At 42.9% G+C, this 21,696-nt stretch overlaps 1 protein-coding gene across 2 annotated transcripts in view; it reads left to right on the forward strand.

The window, feature by feature from the left end:
* LOC127595941 (metabotropic glutamate receptor 7) overlaps positions 1-21,696 on the forward strand; it is a 124,273-nt gene that overhangs the window by 22,522 nt on the left and 80,055 nt on the right. Inside the window, exons 1-2 of one of the 2 annotated variants that reach the window (XM_052057988.1) lie at positions 12,975-13,149; positions 19,907-20,123. In XM_052057988.1, coding sequence (XP_051913948.1) covers positions 13,108-13,149; positions 19,907-20,123 — 259 coding nt within the window. In that variant the 5' untranslated portion in view covers positions 12,975-13,107. Of the gene's footprint in view, positions 1-12,974; positions 13,150-19,906; positions 20,124-21,696 lie in introns of those variants that run through there. The other variant, XM_052057987.1, reaches the window with a different exon arrangement.

The following is a 21,696-nucleotide window of genomic DNA, read 5'->3' on the forward strand; positions in this document are numbered from 1 at the left end:
CACATGTCCTGACAGATGGTCAGTCCTGGGAGGAAACAATCTCGACCCCAGCTTCCCTGTGACCCCAAACGGGATCGAAGGAGGGGATGATGCCTGGCAACTTAGTGTATACAGAGCCACCTGCAAAATTCAACAATCTTTTGTTGTTTGTTTTTCCAGACAAATCTTATTCAAATCTTCTTCAATAAAAGTTTGCTTTTCGTGCTTTCAGTGGTCTTACAATGTGAGAGCTAAAAGATACCACTTTACAATAGATTTGATTTTCCGCTATATTTAAAGTACCGGTAGTTATGTCTGAATATCTGCGAGACAAGCAAACCGCTCAATCGCAGTCAGATATGTAATCATATGAATGATGTTTTCATTCCTTTGGGTTTCTTTGTGCGTCAGCAGAAATTGTGTGAGCCTTGATTCTTACTTGACATTTAGGGACACTTTCCATCAATAGCATTTGTCCATTCAAGTCGCTGATGAGTTATCTTCGACATCGCAAGCAACTTTGTTTGCCAGAAACCCTCCCACTCTCCAATAGCAAACCGTCCCGCTCTGCCCACATATTCCCAACACACCATACGTTTTAAATAAGCATCTAATCCCCCATGGTTAAGCATTACATTGTCGTGTCAACAACTGACCACATTATTGTGGGAATTCTGAACACACACGTTATTTATTCTATACCCCAGAAACTTTCAGCAGTCTGTCCACATTTTTGACCCTAAATTATTTTCACATTTTTCAATTGTTTCAGACGATTCCAACTTCAACATATTTCCAGCGGTAAACATTTTCCACACAAAATGACCCCTGCCATTTCAAGTTGAGCAAGAACGTTCTATATCTTTTCCATTCAAAATTCATGAGATTCAGCTCTTTCAAATCACCTGAAAAACTTTTCCCGCGGCACATTATTCACCCACTGCTATTCACTGCCACCATAAATTCACGCGTTACCCAAGTTCAACATTTCCCCCGAATGAAAATTCCAGATTTCAACATATTCTAGATTATTCCATCCTCCTTCAACATTTTTTGACCAATTCCAACAAAAGCACCCATTTCATATTGCATTTCCACAATTTCCCCATCACTTAATTGATTGAAAATATTCCAGCTCCAAAATATTTCACGCATCCCAAAAATCCCCACATGTATGAAATTCCACATTTTTTCAAATTCCTACATTTCGACATTTTGCACATTATTTCCTTCAACGTTTCATGGCTGATTTTTTTGTCATTCCAACCACAAAGCCCATTCAAGCCATTTCGACTACACAACATTTTCCACATTCCAAACGTTCCAACATTCCCCAAATCCCAAGATCTTTCTTCATTGAACTCCGCAGCATTTCAGTTTCAAATTGATCTTTTCAGCATTCAAACGCATTTTCTACAGAAATTACATGGTTGACAACTCGCGCAGAGTTTCAGTGCAGCTCTCCAGGTGGTTTCTTGATCCATCTTGCGGAGGCACATTTTGTTTGCATGAATATTACTTTCTAATAATGGAATAGTAGGCTGTGATCCTTGCACCTGGTTATTCATCAGCAACAGATTTTCATGTCATGTCATGTGCAAGAGAGTATGTTGATATACAAACACTGCAACACTGAAATGGATTCAGTACTTGAAATATTAAAATAAACCCAATACTTGAAATGCGAATGCTTTGTTTTTATTGTCAGTGTCAGAGAGCTAAAAATATGTCATCGTCGCAGTTGGTGTAACAAATTGACTGAATCGAATGTCCGGTGAGAGTATCTCAGATGCCAGAATTTATCGAAGGCAGACCTCGGTTGCTTGTAGATCTGGAACCGTAGGTTTATTGGCACCACACACCATTAATTTGAGCATCAACTCATTTGCCACAAATAATTGACAATAAATTTCCTTTAGCGAGTCCGACCTGTTTCCCCGGACAACTTTTATATCCTCACGAGTCACCGGCAGTAGCCTGAAATCCCCTTGCTGCTCCGCTTGGCCTCTGCGTAGATATGAGAAAGAAAAGGTGAACGCCATTGCTGTCTCAAATCTATCCACACGTCCCGGGTTGTGTGCACTTCCAAAAGCCTCTACCCTCCAACGGTGGAATGTTTTGAATTAGGGAGGCTATGAGTGAGAAGCAGAAATTCAACCGCACTGAGGGAGGATGAATTTGTGTGAAGGTTACGGCATATTGTGGCGCTAAGTGCAGGATGATTTGTATTAAATCTACAACACTGAAAGAACTTGAGCTGGTCGCCTGTATGCTTTTGTTCATCCATTGATTTTTCTCCGTTTTCAGATGTAACTCCTTGTAAATGCTTTTCATCTCGTCGGTGTAATGTCAGTTATCCAGTGTACGAATGCGCGTGATACCTCAATTGCAGCTGTTCCTTCTGTTCCACACATTCTCCTCCACACATCTTGTGAAGATAATCACAGTCAAACTGTTCACTGGAAACGACTTCATGAAATGAAAAGTCCTTTTTCCCGAAATTTCTCTCATCTTGACTCAGAGAAACACATTAAATTTATGCTGGTATTCAATGCAGGTGTTGCACGCAGCTACAGTTGTAAAGCAAAAGTCCTATTGTTTCCTGATTCAGCCCATAGAAGGCAAAGGGCATGGCATCAAGCAGCAGAAGAAATGGGAAATCTAAGGAATGAAACTTTTTGTGCATCATGACGCTACAATTCAATTCATTGTGCTGCTCCTTCTGGTGTACCCATCTTGGCCACCACAAGAGGCAGTATAATACATAGTCATGCAAATACAAACAAAGAAGAGTTTCATTCAGTGCCTCAGTAAGATGCTGTAATATTGTTGTTGATTTTTTGTTATGGCTAGAGCATATACTGAATGCCTGTGAATATTGTATTACATAGTATTGCCTGTCTGCATTTGTTGCTGCTTGAGTTCAAATATCCAAAGCTCTCAGGATCTGGTTCAATTCCAGCTACGGCCTTTTGCATGTTCTCCAGCGTGGCTTTACTCCGGGTACTCTGGTTTCCTCCCACATTCCAAAAACATGCAAAGCAGGCTGATTGAACACTCTAAATTGTCCTGAGGTTGGAGTGTGAGCACGATGGTTGTTCGTCTCTGTGTGCCCTGCGATTGGCTGGCGACCGGTTCAGGGTTTCCTCCGTCTACTGCCCGGAGATGGCTGGGGTAGGCTCCAGCATCCCCCTCGAACTTTGTGAGGATAAAGCGGAACAGAAAATGTATGGATGGATGGACTATTTTCCAAACTGCTGATTATTATTGTCGTGTTTTGGTTTGTGACCAACAGGTGGCACTGCAGGGCTCTCCCTGCAGCTGCACATCTGTTGGTCATTATGTATTTATTGCTTTAAAAGGAATCCCAGCCCGACCACTCATTGTCGGGTCATTGGCTCTTTGTTTGTTTGTTGTAGTTGTCATGTTAGTCTGTTATGTTCTCGGTCATGTTCTCGATCATGTTTTGGTGACTATTAGTTTTGAGCTTCATTCATGGTTTTGTTTGATACTTTGGCTTCGTTTTGGATTTAGTTTTCTGTGTTTTATCAATACACTTCTCCAAGTACACCCCGCTCCTTCCTCCTGCCTGCTTTTTGGGGTCCTCTACCACCACGCAACGTGACAATTATACGGTGAGTTGAGTTCACTGCCACCGTACAGCGCTTGTGTCTCAGGTTTGCGCTTGCAGGTCAAAGCAAAAAAAAAAAAACAAGCAACAAAAACAGTTCATATCTTGAAAAAAAAATTGTAAGTCGGGGCACTCGACTCTCGAGGCACCACTGCACATGGCAAATGGTTTTCAGGAGCAGACTGTGAGGTAAACTCGAATTGAGGAGGCGAGCCAGCGTTCTCTGCACCATTAGAGGAGAAATGGGCCTGGGCACGAGGCTCTGTCGAGTGTGAGGGGAGACCTGCATAGAGATAGATGGGCGATCGGGCCGAGGGAATCATTGGAATGCAGGTCAGGGTGTTGCAGGTGCACGTCTGATAATGAATGTGTCAGCCCTTCCATGCTCCAGGTGTAGGTGGGGGGGGGGGGGAGCATGCATCCATACTTGCTCTTTGGTGAACAATGTATCATCAGTGCATTACAAATAGACAGTGTAGTTGCAAAGCTGATAGCTCAAGATGTGGCGTGCACACACAAGTGCACCAACAACTGAAGTGACATCACACGTTTATTTTTATTCAAAAAGTTTTTCTAAAGCTCAGCGTCTAGAATTCCATATAGCTCTTTGACATGTTATATTTCACTGAGAACAAAAATGGTATAATAATAGTCATCTTGCAGACTACTAAAACGCTGGAGAGAAGTCCTACTGCACTTTGCGGCAAGGAAAAATCGATGCAGCCATTTGTAATGTGAGATTCTGTGCATCTAAAGGAAAACATTTGGTAACACTTAGTCATAAAGCTGTGGGCTACGCTTTCTTCCTAGCATGGGTTGATCTCCTGTCATACCTGGTGTGAGCGCACAGCGCACTCAGGATGTTCAAGGCTCTTTTGCAGAGCTGCCTTGTTCTCCGCAGGGACTCGCTTTGTGCGTGTGATAAAAGACACTTTCCAAAGCACCAGGTAAAATTGCCCCCTCACTACATAATCACTCTCAAGAGTGACAAAATAAAAGCTTGGCTATCATGCCCACCTGAAACTTCAAGTCACAGTCCCATTTGTAGGATCGACGTTGCACCCTCACGCCGCCATTCCTTCCTCGGTACAAAGTGTCCTCCGCGTGAGGTGCTGTCAGGAAAAACAATTATTTCTTTGAAATACCAATAGAGTTGAAATATCAGTCTGGTTAACGGATGGAACAATGGAGGTCAGCCTTGCTCCCTCTCTGAGCCATCCGCACTTTCCTCCCACGTTTCTCTACTCCGTGGCTCTCCTGGTCAAATATCTGATTTGTGAGTCATACCTTGCTTCACGGAGAAGCATGCTGGTCGGCCAAAAATACACACTGGCAGGGCAACCTTGCGAGAGCTCAGCCCGGCATCGAGCACTGGAGCGGCCCAAGGGAGAGGCTCAGAATGAGCGGGAGAGACAAAATGCGAAGCAACTGACAGGGGAAAAAGACAAGTGGGCAGAGAGATTGAGACAGTGGAAAGTCCCGTTCGATAAAAGATTATGCAAGTCTAACTTTCTGTCACGAGTGTAGGCAATTTTAAAGGGGCATTGTTTTCTGCTTCTTGCTTCGGAAAAACAAAATGCAGCAAACCACAACCTTTGCGATCTGAAACCAAATCTTGCTGGAATTGAGGCTTGAAAGCAACTTGACCACAACAGCTCCGATGGCAGGCAAATTGTTGCCCTTGGAACCATTTAGTACTCACTGACTCACTCAACCCGAGTCCTCCTCGAGGAGTCGCTCCGATACGCTATCAACTTGCATGCGACCCATTAATCACTTCAGAAATTCACTGCAACCATGATTGATCCAATTGAATCAACTACAGTGGTGCCTTCCGATACGAGTGGCCCAAGAAGTGTTTTGAGATACGAGCTGTCGTTTGGCAGCTGACTTACTTTGACTTGCGAACCCCCACACCCCCAACCCCACCCCCACCAAAAAAAGACACAGGACTTCACAGGATCTTCAAAATAGAAGCGCCCGCTGTTTTTTTGACATTCCCAATTGAAGTTTACTGTCAAACTGAACAAATCAAATTGACATATGTGTTAACCCTCTGAAGTTAGGACGGCCCACTGAGGGGCTCATCTGTCAAAACAAATCGCTGATGCACGTCGTCATGTGTGAACATACATCTGTTGAAAGCTGAGTTTCTGGAGATTTGAATGGTGCCCAACATTTTACAATTGTCAAATTTGAACTAGAACTTAGGGAGACCTCAAGCTTCGATCCTGTAGTGTTTTCAAGTCCTAGTCAACATTCTAAATTCATTTTCAAGGCAGATTTTGTGAAAAGAAATTCGACAAACATAAGATTCACATTTTCATTCTGTTTTCAAACATCCATAGTTCAGTGACGGGAGCACTTACACAGATTCTGACTGCTGGGGGGGAGGGATATTCATTCATTCATTCATTCATTCATCTTCCGAGCCGCTTGATCCTCATTAGGGTCGCGGGGGGTGCTGGAGCCTATCCCAGCTGTCTTCGGGCAGTAGGCGGGGGACACCCTGAATCGGTTGCCAGCCAATCGCAGGGCACACAGAAACGAACAACCATTCGCACTCACACCTGGGGACAATTTAGAGTGTTCAATCAGCCTGCCACGCATGTTTTTGGAATGTGGGAGGAAACCGGAGCACCCGGAGAAAACCCACGCAGGCCCGGAGAACATGCAAACTCCACACAGGGAGGCTGGAGCTGGAATCGAACTGGAATCGAACCCGGTACCTCTGCACTGTGAATTCAAAATGATGAAATCTTTAATATTTCATAACGAGACCAAAACTATGATGATAATCCAAATGGTTCAAGAACAGCTACAAATTTACTTTGGGTGCACCTTTTTTTAGGCGTTTTTGGCAACGTTGCCCTCAGCCTAAGGTTTTAAAGGTCTGTTTAGCTTAAGGCGAACAATGCATAAGGCCTGATAATAATTAGCACTGTGTTGCAGCGATTTAATCTTTTAAGCATAGGTGATTTGAAGCCAAACAGTCGGAGCAACACATTTAGACAGACAATATAACAATACCCACAGGCTTAGCATGCAGTATAATTCTTTCTCCTTCTTTATCCTTTGATGATTCATACTGTAGCTTGCGGTGTCAGTGGTTATTTGTGTGTGTGTGTGTCTGTTTTATATTTGCCCTAGGTGGCCAAAGTGCACATACCAGAAGGAGCATCATTAAGGTTTTTACCGAAAAAAATTCTTGTAATGTGACTGTATCCATGCCAGCGACAAGTAGTAACAGTCAGAACAATTCAATGATCTCCCATTAGATGTCAAAAAGTACAATAAACCTGCGCATAACCTGTTGCATTTCAACAGAATATGACGAAATCAGCTTTGTGTTCAATTAGACACATTCTGCTCTCATTCAGTCAATTTGTGACTCAATTGAGACGAAATCATCAATATTTTAGGTGTCATAGTTTTGTTTGGTGGAGATTTTCCTCACGTACGATAGGTGCCATGGCTGAATAAAAACAGAAAAAGACAGAAAAAAACAGAGCTAAGACGTCTGAAAGCATTGTCTTCAAAATGAAATCCCACATCGATCTGTTGATAGCAACACTGCTGTTTTAAGCCTTAAAGGGCTGCTTATGTCGGTGCTGTCCTCACCCCTTGAGGTTTAGTCACAGCATCTTTTGTGAATGCGACCCAGCCTCTGTGATAAAACCCTCCCACAAATACAAGCCGAGGCACTCATCATCGCCTCTTTGGCGATTCCCATCACAGCAAGGTGTTTGCTAGGATTGGAATTTACCACACTGAAAACGACATCTCCACCACCCGCAGTTGGTAAATATCAAAGGCATTTGGCATGGTTGTCACGTCTTTCTGTGTGCTGGTCACTCTTTGAATTAAATTTAGTGATTTCTTTCAAAAAGGAGTATGTGACTACATCAAGCCACAAAGGATTTGCATTATTGTGGCAGCTGGTGGGACGGACTCTAAATACACGCCAGTGCTGATTCACATCTGCTGCTTGTGTAAATAACCATACCCATGACGCATTTGTTACCATGAATGGCTACTGGATGGGAAATTGTTTGACCGCGTCCTGTACACCATTTCCCAGACACTGTGTGAGGCTTTGCGTTACCCCTCAAAACACACACACACACACACACACACACACACACACACACACACACACACACACACACACACACACACACACACACACACACACACATACACACACGCACAGATGTAATCAACCTGGATGACAGATTGAAATGAGAGATACAATAGGAGGGGAAAAATACCAATGGCAGTAGACAGGGTAAGTTGGTTGCTATATGAGCAAACTAGAGAGGGCAGATTGTGTCGACTTGGGGGGGACTGACAGTCTGAAGACCATGCTGGGCAGGAAGTGCATGTTGATCATCTGTACGAGTGTGTCTGCATGTAGACTGATGATGGAGGAGGGAGAAAAATTGTCTGGCTCCAACTAATGTCAAACACTCATTGACCAGAGGTGGGCATTTCGTCAGTACAGACGGAAGAATGCCTGTTTTGCTGACAATTGCCAAAAGACGGGTACTAAAACAAAGACAGACAAAGCACTGACGGAAGGGATTTTTTTTCCTTTTTTCTTTTGCTGATGACTGACAGAAACACACCCCACCTGTCTCGTGTGCTTGTTTGTAGGGCTGAATTAAATACGATCATGGTTGCTTCCACTTATATGGAAACCATTTGCACTTCCTGTACAGTAGGTGGCGGTAAGACCCAAAGAGCAGCCAATGAACCAAGAAGAATGACGATGACAACACTGGAGACGTTTTATTTTCGCTAGGTCGCTACCACTACAGCGCGCTGTCACTGTCAGATGAACACAGAGAAGCTCAGAACATGTGTAACCTTCCACACAAAATAGTTCCAAACAAGTAACAATCACGTCAGTGGCATACATTGTGTACCTGTATGATATATAAAGAGAGAAGAACAGGTAACTTTGGTCTTGTCAGTGGAGCAATCTGGCAACTTTTTAAAAGTAAAATTCCCATTCATAAACTCTTTAAGTTTCCGTTTTTGGCGTCTCGAGCTGCCGTGGCTGGTAAAATAGACATGGGCGTGGACTTCTTACTGGGCAGACTGGGCGTGGACACTTATTGTTTTGTTTCTGGTGTATTTATAGAGCAATGTAACATCCGCTTGTGACGTGGGCCGCGTTAGTCTCGCGAGAAACATTTTAATCCCGTTAAAATTCATTTAAATTAATGCCAATAAAAACGCGCTAAACTGACAGCTCTAATATATATATAAAATATATTATATATAAAATTATGTATATACTAATTAGTGTTTATGGCTATATTTATCCGTTGCGGCTTTTAATCAGGTGCAGTATGTAGTCCGGAAATTATGGTATATATTATACAGTATGATTATTATTATTTGTTGTTGTACAGGCGACAAGCCATGCAGGAGATATTAGCCAATCAGGACGTTTCATTCAATGTGGGTTTGTAAAGTGTAAAAAAAAAAATAACAGCATGCAGAATTGCACAGTGAGTCAATGAGAACACAAAAGAGGTTGTAAATTGTAAAAAACTACTTGAAAAAAAATCTGTGAAATAGAGAGTGCGTGGAGGGTCAACCGCAATGTAGAGAGGGAACTATCTCTTGCAAATAATGAGGTCCCACTGTATACAAATATATACTGTTGCAAAATATTTTTTCCCTGATTGCATATTGCGTATTGGAGTACAGTGAACCCTCGTTTATCGCGTGTATTGTGTTCCAAAAAGAACCCGTGGTAGGCAAAATCCGTGACCTCGTCAGCTTTATTTTTTACAATTTTTATACGAAACAATACTGTACTATATTACAAAAATAAACATGTAAGCATTTTCTTATGAATAACTGATATTCTTTTTTTTTTTTTAATTATGTAAAATATAAGCAGCCCGGTGGTCGACTGGTTAGTGCGTCGGCCTCACAGTGGAGAGGTGCATTGTTTGATTCCGGCTCCAGTCTCCCTGTGTGGATTCTGCATGTTCTCCCCGTGCTGTGGGTTTTCTCCGGGTACTCCGGTTTTCTCCCACATTCCAAAAACATGCGTGGCAGGCTGTTTGAACACTCCAAAATTGTCCCTAGGTGTGAGTGTGAGCATGGATGGTTGTTTGTCTTTGTGTGTCATGCGTTTGGCTGGCAACCGGGTCAGGGTGTCCCCCGCCTACCGCCTCTAGACAGCTGGGATTGGCTCGAGCACACCTCATGACTCTTGTGAGCATAGGTGGATCAGAAAATGGATGGCTGGATGGATGTAAAATATAATTTTAATCGTCAATACGAGGTTGGACACATTGTGACTCACTCTGTTCATCTGAATTTGCCTCATCGTTCTGATTCTACACCACTGCAGCCTCTTTGTCAACTGAAGGCAGCGGTGCAGGTTTCTTTTTCTGAGATTAGAAGATAATTATGGGTCATTTTTCTGCATTTAACATACTGAAAAAGTACATCCCATGCCTCCGAGTCAGGTCTTTATGAAGGTAGGCAGTGATTTTTGACTTTTGGAATTTGGACCCAAAAAAATAATTCAACCTTTATTAAACCGTAGGGGGAAAAAAAACCAATGATTGCTAAATATGTGTGTGTTCGCAAAATGCAGGCCTAATCAAGATGATTTTCTTTGAAAGATAAGGCACCTTGCCATCTTACCTTATAGCCCAGACATACGGTCGAAGATGCCAAACTGTCGCTGTACTACATTGCCAGTACTTGCCAGACATTTCTGCAGCTCCTTGAATGTTGATTTTTTTTTACCCATCTTTTCATCACTTGTGGTGCAATGCCCAGTTCTTAGTAACGCCACTGTTCTGCAATATTTTCTCCACTTGATGATGATGACTGTCTTCACTGTGCTCCATCGTATATTCATGTTTTGGAAATTGTTTTTCACCCTTCTCCTTTGGATACTGTGGAAGCTCTCTGTGGGCCATGCATGGCTTGTGATGTGAGATGCGGTGACAAAAAAATGTCAGGGAAAGTCCACTGGAACAATTCAACTTTATCGAGGATTAATTGGAATTACGGTGCAAGTGTGTGCTGATCTGATTTAATGCAAGTTTGAATGTGTGTGTGGCACAGCCACATCCTCATTTATTAGAGGGTGGACGCACTTGTGGAACCACATTATCGTAGTTGTTTTCTTTGACTTTCTGTCTGAAAATGTTTTTTTTTCCATTTAGATTGGTCAGGTCATAGTTCCCATTGAAGGGATGAAAAGTTGATCATGATATGTCTTAAGGGGTGTTCACATGGCAAACATTGGCATCGATGCTGCGCCGACGTGTTGCGATATATCTTACACCAGTGTAAATTTTGTGGAGCGTTCACATGTAAAAAGCTGCTGACTAAAGCATGTTAACCCCAGTGCAGCCCCACTTGCGTTCACAAGGCAGTTTCTGCGGCCGTGCAATATGATAGCAATAATATGGAAATAAAAGATATGCATTTGTAAAGTGCACTTCCTTTTCCGCGCCTTGTTTGTGACATATCGAAAAAACCATGGTTTATACTTCTCCAGACAAATCAACACTGTGGTCTAACAGACACCATAAAAGGATGCGAGAGAGAAAAGAAAGAAGTGCAAAATACCCAGGATGCAAGTTATGCAATACCCGTGCGTAATCAACTCTTCTCACGTGTAGCCAGTCTACCACTGTAGCGTTCACACGTCCCATTTCATATCGGTGCTGCCTCGCAAACTAGCATTTACTCCGAAGTACATTTTTAACTCACCTCCTCGAGCAGGGTTAAATTTGCTCGGTTTAAGCTGTTTTCAGGGGGTGTACCAGTACAACTTTGCACGTGTGAACGATCCACGGGGGCCAGCCTCGGTGCTACACCGGAGTAAAAGCTGCCGTGTGACTAGCCCTTTACTTACACAAAAAACTAGCGTTTGATCAGGGGTGTGTAGCCTTTTTATATGCATTTACGTGTGCCGTACACACTGACTCAGTTCTGCTATTTTTAAATCTGTTTGTATTTTGGGCATGTCAGAACGAAAGACAAACAAAACAAGACGAATCAATGTTTAGGGTCATGGGTGAGCTGGAGACTTTGTCCAAAAAAGAAGAGTACTGTACAATCAAAGTTTGCACAGCGACACAGAGAACCATTCGTTCTCACGTTCACATTGTCCCTGAGTGGAAACTGAAGCTCATGCTGTCTTCGTGTAAGTCAGGTGAGTGAGCAACTCCACAATCATGTCCAAAAGAAAAAAATAAAGATGTAAAAACAAATAATTAAAGGGGGGGAAAAAAAGAACCTACATTACATATTTTTACTGGCAATCACCAAAATACTGCAAATGATAAAAAATATCCCCAACACCACAATCCCATGAAAATAAAATGCCATCGGATTTGCGTCACTTGGATGCAAATCGAGTCAAATGATTTTGACATGAAATCGTGACGTGGTTTCACACACGTGAATGAAAGTCAGCATTAATCACAGTCGTCGTATCACAATTTCACGTCATTTTGGTGCATGCCCAATTTTTGACTTCAGTTGCAAACTCTTCTGTGTAAACGGCGGCTGGGAGAGTGGGGAAGGCAGGAGTGAATCTGAAAAGCCTAGGTTGCGTGAGGGTCGCGATGAGATGTGGGATATTTGAGCGAGAGAAGCAGATGGGCAAGAAAGGAGGGGGCGAGAGTGACGGCGAAGGAGAACGGAAAGCTGTCAGCTGCTCACACCCTCCCTCAGCCGGCTCCTCCAATGTGTGGGCAGTACCGTGCTCTGGTGCAAAGCCATTACCAAAGCTCAGCCTGGGGTTGCATGTATGGAAACTGCCATTACCTCTGACCATCTGACAAACTACTGCTGACTGAAGGATAATTCCCTCATCGACACTTTTTGATTCAGCTGTGCAGATCTAGCACGCTGCTTACTGTCCTTAACGGTGTATTTATCATCAAACGCTATCCTTTTAAAAAAATTTTTAAGTACACCATATTGTCTTGTTCTACTTAACAACGCCGCCACAAATAAATCTTTCTCCACAAAGATTCAATGGGCACCATTATGGGCAGGATGTGAACGCTTATAAAATGCTTTCACAAGATGGCTCCTTGGCAACATTATCAAAATCCGATTACAGTGTGGATGTGTCATTGTGTGAGTGTCATGAGGACAATCTGTACACAGGCAGCACGGGGGTTCGTGCTGTCATTCTGCCCAACTGCGAAAGGAATCGGAGAAGAGAAGCTGAGTGGTGACACGATGCAGTCGGAGGCTAATCATGCGTCAAATAAAGGCGAAAAGAGCCCTGCGCCGCTGGCTGCAACGTGGTGCTGCTCCATCTCGAGGCGCTCATGGGAAACGTCTCGGTTCCGCCCCCGACAATTTATTTTTTTTTTTTCGGTGTGCGGCGGATCCACGCTGAATGGGAGTTCGCTTTTCTGTGCCAAATTTTTCACACGGGACCTCTTCAGAAAGTCACATCTCCTAACCTTTAACCATCATCCAACTCATCAATGGGTCGAGTCAGCATGAGTAGCCGCTCCCTTTTTAACATGGTAAGAGCACTGTTTCGAAATTAATGCGACTCTATTTTTCCTAAACAAGGTCATCATGTGACGGTCCGTATTGCTGACATATGTGTCTCCAGCGGAAAGATGGAATATGCCGGAAGGAAGCGCTCCTGCAGTGAGATTCACTTACTCTAAGAGTTGGCACTTTATTTTCTTACGCCGTTTATCATGGCCTATGAAAATAGCAATTATGATGTTGTCTAATGTCATTGTAAATTAATGTCTTTGTAGCGTCACAGTCATTTTTTGCAAATTGCCGCCTCTTTTCCACCGATAAGTATTTTCTTTCGTTTCTGTATTCTCCAGCTCCCCTTTTGTCGAGTCAGTAAATTTTGTTGGTGGCCCGTTGTTATAAATATTGCTCCCGTAAGGGCTTCTGGGTACCTAATCTATATTTCCCTTCCTTTTGTAAAGGTTGGTCAGCAATAAACGATGCTAAAGGCGAGATAAAGGTTGCATTGAGGCCCCTTCGCGCTGATAGGAAAGGAAAACTCCCATAGGCAAAAAACAGAATCCAAAGAGACCTCTCGGTATCATGCAAGAACACTCATTGAAAGATACTGTTGGTTTTTTTTGCGTCTGCATTGTCACAGCGCTCTCTTTTCTATGAAGACAGCCTGTCTTGTCATATCTGCACACTTTCCGACTCTCAGATGGCGAAGCTTGATGGTTGCCGTTCCCCCTCCACCCACCGCCAGCTCCAAAGACAACTCATGTTGTCCCATAGGCTCCCCGTTTCTCTTCAAATCACATTGTTTTTTGTTTTGTTTTTTTTTCTCATCTGAGCGACAAAGGAGGAGCAGCCAGATGCATCTCCAAGTGTAATTGTGAGCCGTGGTGCACACTCATCACCACCATATCAGCAGAACGGGGAAGTTAAAGCACAAGAATTAATTATGTCTCACCTTCCTTCAGAGCAAGCAGCCTGTGGTGCTCGCGGGCGGCCGTATGTTGAAATGCAACAGAAAGGCCACGGCGTACTAATTAACTTCACTTGGCATTCACATTCAGTGAGATGCTAACCTTTACACAACCTCGCTTTGTCACCTCTCTGCCACCGCTCAGGTTGAAATTGTCATTTAATGTCACCAAGCATATTACAAGATTCGCCTTCCACCTCGCCTTCATCTTATTATTTTTTTTAACCCCCTTTTCCACTTTCAGCTTTATGAACACATTTTGGATTCTGGGCAGCCGCAGCACTTTGCGCTGGTTAATCAATAAAACAGCGTCACCTATATGAGACCTTTGTGTTTTCCTTCCATCGATCCTGTCAGGGTAGGTACATTGAAGAGCAAGGTAGGCGATGACCCTCAGCATTGCAAACTTTGATCTATACAGTGGATGACATGTGCCAGACATCAGCTGTGGGTAGTTGTGATGTTCAAAGGAAGGGCTGTTTATCCTTCTGTTTTGGCCTCCGCCCATTATATGGACCTGATTGAATGTATAAAGTACTACGATATTGATTTTGGCAGTATTTTACTCTTTCTCTCTGCAATCCATTCAAAATCATCATCAATTCATTTTGTTGTTAGCTTTCAAGCTAATCATCCCAAGAGATAATCACTGTAATGAGAAAAAAATATATCCAAGAAATTTGATTTCAATCCCGTTTGACACAAAAGGATTAGCGGTAGTACCCGTTGCACATCAGCTGCCAGACACGCACAAAGATCTTTGATTGTAATCGCATCTCTTTTGAGTCTACCTGAAGAGTTTTAATTCTCCCGTATCAGTCCTCCCACAATCAAGGCTCGCCAGTTGTATTAGCCTGAGGTCGGAGTAGTCATTTGAAAGAAGCCACCGATAACGTGAATGTTTGTGCTGAGTGGAGGTGTCGATTCTGCGGGGATAAGGAGCGACAGGAGGAGAATTCTATCAATCGGGGGACATCCACAGAACAAAGCAAGAGGCACGGCATCTCAAATGATTCCAGAGAGCCAAATATTCACACAGCTCAAGCCTGGGCCATGTTAGAGTCAACAAAGCCGAATCCTCCAAAGCATTAGCACCAAACGCATCAAATGAATGTTTCTCATTTTGTAAAGGTGAGTCCTTTTAAATGCAAATCACCCCTGTTGCTACTGTGCTCCCTCTTTGAATCAGTGCACCCGGCACAAGAAGTGCACGTGTGTGTGACCTTTCCGGGGGGTGGGGGGGGGGGGGGGTTGCGTTGCTTGAAAGGCATGGAGTAATCTTGAGCTTGAGATCGTCTGCTTCTCAATTTGTCAGCTCTGTGCGCTTGACCCGCTTTGCGTTGTGGGTCAGAGCTATAACTCACACTCTGCAAGTTGAAGTGATCCCATTAGCCGGCTGCTGCGTCCTCATTCCTGTTTCTCCAGTGTCCGGCTGCTTTTGATCACTCTAACACAAATGGATGGCTTTCATACAGTGCTTTTGATTAGAGTGCATGATGAGTTCCTACACATGGTTGAAGAGAGATGTTTGTGCATCCGCACGTCTCGTCTTCAGGGAGGTGGGCATTTTGATCCCAGACGTGCTGCGGCCCTCTCTCATACATCACGGTTTGTGGGTCCGCAAGCCATATTTAGCCATCATTGCAAGTAGACCTGAGAGAGATGGATGAAAGTCTTTTTCTTGACAGCCTTGATTGAAAAATTGTCAGCATGTGACAAAATATCCAGGAGAATTCAATCCCAACTTCTGGAAATTTGAAAACGTGCTGTCAGCAGCTTTCAAAACTAGATATGTTCTTCAAGATTGATGATTCTCCCCCCCACCCCTTTATTTTAGTGTATTATTGAATGACTTAACAGGCCAACCTTCTTCTTCTGCTCTGGTTCTCCTCTCACCTGTTGAAGCATTATTTTCAGTGATTCCAAACAGCGGTCCGACATAACAACACAGATTGTGGAGCATCTGCTGTTGTTAAAAACTCTAATTCTCATTAGCATTTCAGATTTTTGAAATTTTGTGGTGGAACAGAACGAAGAAATAATGTCGGGATTCTTCGACATGCTACATTGTTCCAATCTAGTCAGAGAATTTTCTTGACGGCACCATTCTTGGACTAGTCGTTGGAGGTGTTCTTGATCCTAATCAAATGTGAACTCCTGATTGATTCTAATCCGAAATGCGGCCAGCTGCCGTCTCTGCCGGGGGAAAGCCGACATCAGTCCTTCTGCCTGCGCTTGGCTGTGTTTTGATTCAGTGATGATTCACAGTGCGGGGAGGAGAATCAGCAGTTCGGCTTTTATTGTAGAATTTTACCTTTTAAATTTGAAGACATTGGGAAATACAGCTGAAAACCACTACAAAAGCTGTTGAATGCTTGGGGGTGGATAAGTTATAACGGTGTATATTTCTGACAAATGGATTGATTTAGCCGTTTGCACAATGAGATCATTTGGTCGATTTACATGCACACTGCTGAGTTGACATTATCAGCAGTTGGTTGAGCATGATAAATGCCTGTGATTAAAAAGCCGTTATTAAGGAGGACAGCTATTGTTGACACATCCTTTCACAAAATACTCACAAAGGCAGGTGAGGGGAAAAGTCCCTTCTTGGCCTCCGACATGAACGCTTAAGTCCTTGTTAAGAATACACCTTGACTCTTCAGAGTACAGTCAAACCTCGCAGGTCGGGTGATCTGTATTTTATTTGAATCCCCTTCACCCTGAATAAAAGGGGTGTTCACACGGCAAGATTTGGTCCGGTGCTACGCCTGGGCTGCCCCAGTAGAGCGTTCACACGTGCAAATTAGCTCCGGCGTAGCCCCGGAAAACAGCTTTTACACCGGACCAAATTTGATCCACCTCAGGGAGGTGGTTTAAAAATTTGCTCCGGAGTAAATGCTCGTTTGCGAAGCAGCACCGATGTTAATTTGCACGTGTGAACGCAACTGGGTTAAATTTGCTCCAGAGCAAATGCTTGTGAAGAGTTTACGTACGGCGAGAATGACTTGCTTCCGCGCTCTGTCGGACTTCCGTCATGTGTTTGTTTAATAACGACGCAAGACTTGGTTGGTAACATATTTCCTTTTGTAGGAGACTGGACTGTCTCGGAGTTGTTTGTGTAGTTTGTTCCTTTGTTGTGTGTTCACAACCTCCCACGTCCCATATAATTTATTTTGTGATTACCTCTCTTGATTTTCTGTTTGGCGCATTACATTTTTGCTTTTCTGAGTGTCATTTAAGTCATCGTTGATTTATGTTTTCGGGGGCGGTCACTCTCGAGCAGAAGGCACGGAGACCTTCCATCCCTTTACCTAAAAATAATATGTCAAATTGTCAGGGCAAAAAATGCACAAACATTGTGATTGAGAAAATGGTTTGGTTCGTAACATGCAAAAATGTTGATCATTGATTTCCAAAGTAAAAGCCAATGCCTTGCTAATTTTGATTCAACGCAAATCAGTCTGCTGCTACTGTTGAGAAGCTGAATGTTATTGTACACATTTACAATATTTACATTATTCAAAACGAGTATTCAATTATAAAAAATAATGATCAGTTCATCTTATAATAGACTAGTTGTCGATTAACTGCTCCACCTTTCGTGGTGATGTCGTGTTAAATTGTATTTCACTATTTCGATTTTCCAGATTTTTGGGCGGTGACTAAAATGGTGTGATGCACTTTAGTTTCTGGCACGATTCCCCTTTACCCCGCTGTATAAGAACGTGAGTGCCTTCGTTCAAGTCATTGTCTGTCCAGCATGATTGTGAGGTGCCTAATTACCATTACAAGCCCATTTCTAACGTGACAATTTACAGTTAGCTAGCAAGCTTAGGCTACATCTCCAAAATGTCCTCTGGATGCCACAATCTGCAAAGCAGCTTGACACTGCTTTCCTGCTCTAAGACTCACGTAAAGCCTTTTGTGGACATGTTTGAAAGAGTGCCTTTCAATAAGGCAGGGAAATACAGCTCAGAAGATCAGCCTAGCCATTTATATTAGGCCTTTGACTTTCCAATGTGATGATCCTCGATGACGTGTTGACGACCAATCTCCAGAGACAAACGGCCTTGCTTTCAATGACTGCTTTTGACACTGTGCAGCTTGAATTCCTGATAAACATTTGACAACAACCAGATGTGCTTCAGTAACAGAGTCCTTATTTACATCAGGAATATTCTGGACAAGCTCATATGATTGATGGAACGTTATATAAATCGATAATTTGATTGGCAGGCCAGTTTGTCAACCAGTCCTCTGGCTGTGCCACTCGGAGCAGCAAAACATGCAATTAATTGCTGTTGAATGATATTCATGTGCAAGGGCCATGCTTAAACTTGTTGAACATGATGATCAATGGCCATCTGCCTGTTTATCAGTTAAACACGTATTTATTTATTATACCTCATTGATCGCCGCGGGGATGTTCTTTTTTACATTCAGAGATGAGATGTCAGAGTGAAATATTGCAACCCTTGGCCAGTGAATACTTTTGCAGATCACACCCAATAATCTTGCAGTTTGGTGGCAAGCTAAAAATGTCAATGCTCTTAAAAATGATGTTTATTTCTCACTTCACTTCCGATCGGACAGAATTTAAAAGTATTTGATTGTGATCATTAGCTGCGTGGAGTTTTAGCAGTACATAAAAACAAGCAAAGTGTGTTTGTTCGGCATACAAGAAACGGTTCAGATAGACAGGTTGGCAGTTTGATTGGTTGAAAAAGATTTCCGGATGTGGATGAAAATGGCACGTTTCCACATGGACAAGTGTTCATTACTCTTCAATGGCGCCTTGAGATACACGTGTATTTCATTCTGTGATCCTGCTCGTAACTCGAGGATTCTCTCCCCCCCCCAAAAAAAAAACAACACAAAGTGCTGATAATGTGCAGTTTGATTATGCACTCTATAATATCGTACTTTATAAAAACAAGCAGTAAATTGATTAAACAAAATGAAGCATTTAGAGCGCGGACGAAAAGGCTAAGTTGGTCATTTTAAATACACAAATGTGAATGAATTCATGAAATGCCCTCCTGTACCAGTGAAGCGACAGAAAATACACTGCACTGTAATGTAGATGACAAAACAAATTCAAGCGGTGGTTGGCCAATAACTTTTTGTGAATATGAACGTTTTGATGTCGCCCAAAAAGCAACCCATCCAATGAGAATTTCTCACGATGGTCAACCTTTGTACTACAGACAACAGGCACCCAATCCTCTTCTTCCTCTCTCTGGACTCACTCATCCAATCACACACCACGGACACTTTCATGGTCTCATAGAGAAACACAAACTCTCGCAGCAATCCATGTAACACAAATACTCATTTGCTAGAATACATCATTGCAAAGCATCCTCTGACCTTCTAATTTTTAAAATGAGATACTATAATTCACTGGAGCGAATGGGCCATCAATTGTGCATTGAGTGAGACAGCTTGTGTTTGGAGGCGCAGGTTGACGGCTGGAAAAAAAAAATATTGACATCGATTTGGTTTATTCGGCTCATTACATTTGCGCTAACTACAAAAAAAAAAAATCGTCCAACCTCTTATATTACAGGATATAGTACAGCATGGCTGTAAGGAATGACACCACCATTCTTATCTCGAGAATGTTGCCTAATATAGCTCCACCCACTTTAACTACCCGGGTGCAGTTGCCAGGCAACCAGGAAAGAAGTTCCTTTAAGCCTCAAAGAAGTTCCTTCCAAGAAACAGTTCAATGCATAAGTCCACATTGATCAGCATGCCAAGGTGACACCTGAAATGACCCTTGCTTGAGTTAACGCTCTCCTCTTCTCCTCCTGAAGATCCCGCAGATCAGCTATGCATCAACAGCTCCAGAGTTGAGTGATGACAGGCGCTACGACTTCTTCTCAAGGGTGGTTCCTCCAGACTCCTTCCAGGCCCAGGCCATGGTGGACATAATCCGTGCGATGGGCTGGAGTTATGTCTCCACCGTCGCCTCGGAGGGCAGTTATGGCGAGAGAGGAGCGGAGGCCTTCACGCAGCTCTCCAAAGAAGCAGGTTAGTCTTCTGTCAAGAGTCCGACAAATGCTCATTTTTCTTTCCTTTTTTTCTTCCTTGTGTACATTGGTGTGACTTAAAACTTGCTTGTGCCATTTCCTTTGGCGAAAATGCTCTTTTGCATTTCCGATTCTTCTCAAGGATCCTTGTTTTGTGAAGATAAATTATTGATGGTTGGCAACGTGTGCCTCAACTCCCCACTGAGTTGCAAAGTGTTACTGCTGATGTAGACAGGGCCGACTTGTTGAGAAAATATCACATCACAATCAACAGCATTGCTTTTTTAGTTTTTCTAGTGTAAGCAGCGGGGCTGTTTAGTTGCAAAACACATGAGGGATCGTGTGAAAATGGCTATTTTGTTTGCTTTGGACAAGAGAGAACAACATTTTTTTGGGTTACAGTGTGCCCATGCTGTTCTGCTCACCCCCACCCTCTTTTTATTTGTATTTTTCTTGCAGAGCGTGTTCAGCTCTGTGAATGCTAATGACGGTCTGTGATCTTAGTGGTCGGCCAGCACAAACCACTCTGGTTGCTTGTATGAAGCAGCAGGCCTTTAGATTTTTCCTCTTTTTAGAGGAGAAGGCTTCCCCCTTTGGCGAGGGTCTCATTTTTTGAAGACACAATAGAAATCAATTCAGCCCAACCACGGGTTGATTATACAGTACATTTCCCTCGCACTCTGGAAACTACACATACTTTAGGAGACAGAAGCATTACAAATGAGAGTCTGAATAAAATATTGTCACAATATAGAGTGAAACAGCCCTGTTCTGCATGAAGCGTACACCAATCTTAGAAATGCAACTTTATTATTGGCTGTTCATGTTGTACATTTTATGTTTTAAACCGTTGAGGCAGATTCTGAGGACTCGTGTGGATATTGTCCATTGTTAAGGTATTATTCCTCTCCGTTAGTTGGATTTAAAAGAAACAAAGAATGTAGAACGTTGTCGGGGGTATTTCCTGCTCGCTGTGTTTACAATCACCTTTAGTGCCTGTCAGGTTTATTCAATTTGACACTCAGGAATAAAACACAAGGAAGAGACAGGAGACTCAATTCTGGTACCAGGAGGGAACGAAGGGAAGCGTTCGGTTTCACTTCTCGGCACGTCCCCCCCTTCACCTCCTCATTTATTGGGAAACCTACTACATAGGTGTGTCCAACTAAAGGGTGGGGGCTGTTGAACACACACTGAACTTGTTTGACTATGTGTGTGTATGTGAGTGTAAATTACGTACATGTGTGCAATTGTTACAAAAACATTATGTTGCAGCTGGTTTTGATGGCTCCATTCACTGTCCAACCTTGCTCACTGTTTAGTCTTAACACTTATCTCTTCCCAACCACGTCCTGGGAAAGGTGGTTGCGTCCCTAAGCTTCCACACAGTGCACCAAGCATTCTTGATTATAAATGTGAGTAATGAAGAATATACAGTATCTTTATTAAAAGTAGAAGCGTTCTTCATTGCAGGCATAGTCAATTAATGATTGCAGTCATAAGCGTTCTTCTTTGTGAGCATAATTAATCAATCAATCACTCAATATCAATATAACATTAATGATAAGCGAATG

The sequence above is a fragment of the Hippocampus zosterae genome, chromosome 2, assembly GCF_025434085.1.
Source record: "Hippocampus zosterae strain Florida chromosome 2, ASM2543408v3, whole genome shotgun sequence".
Lineage (NCBI taxonomy): Eukaryota > Metazoa > Chordata > Actinopteri > Syngnathiformes > Syngnathidae > Hippocampus > Hippocampus zosterae.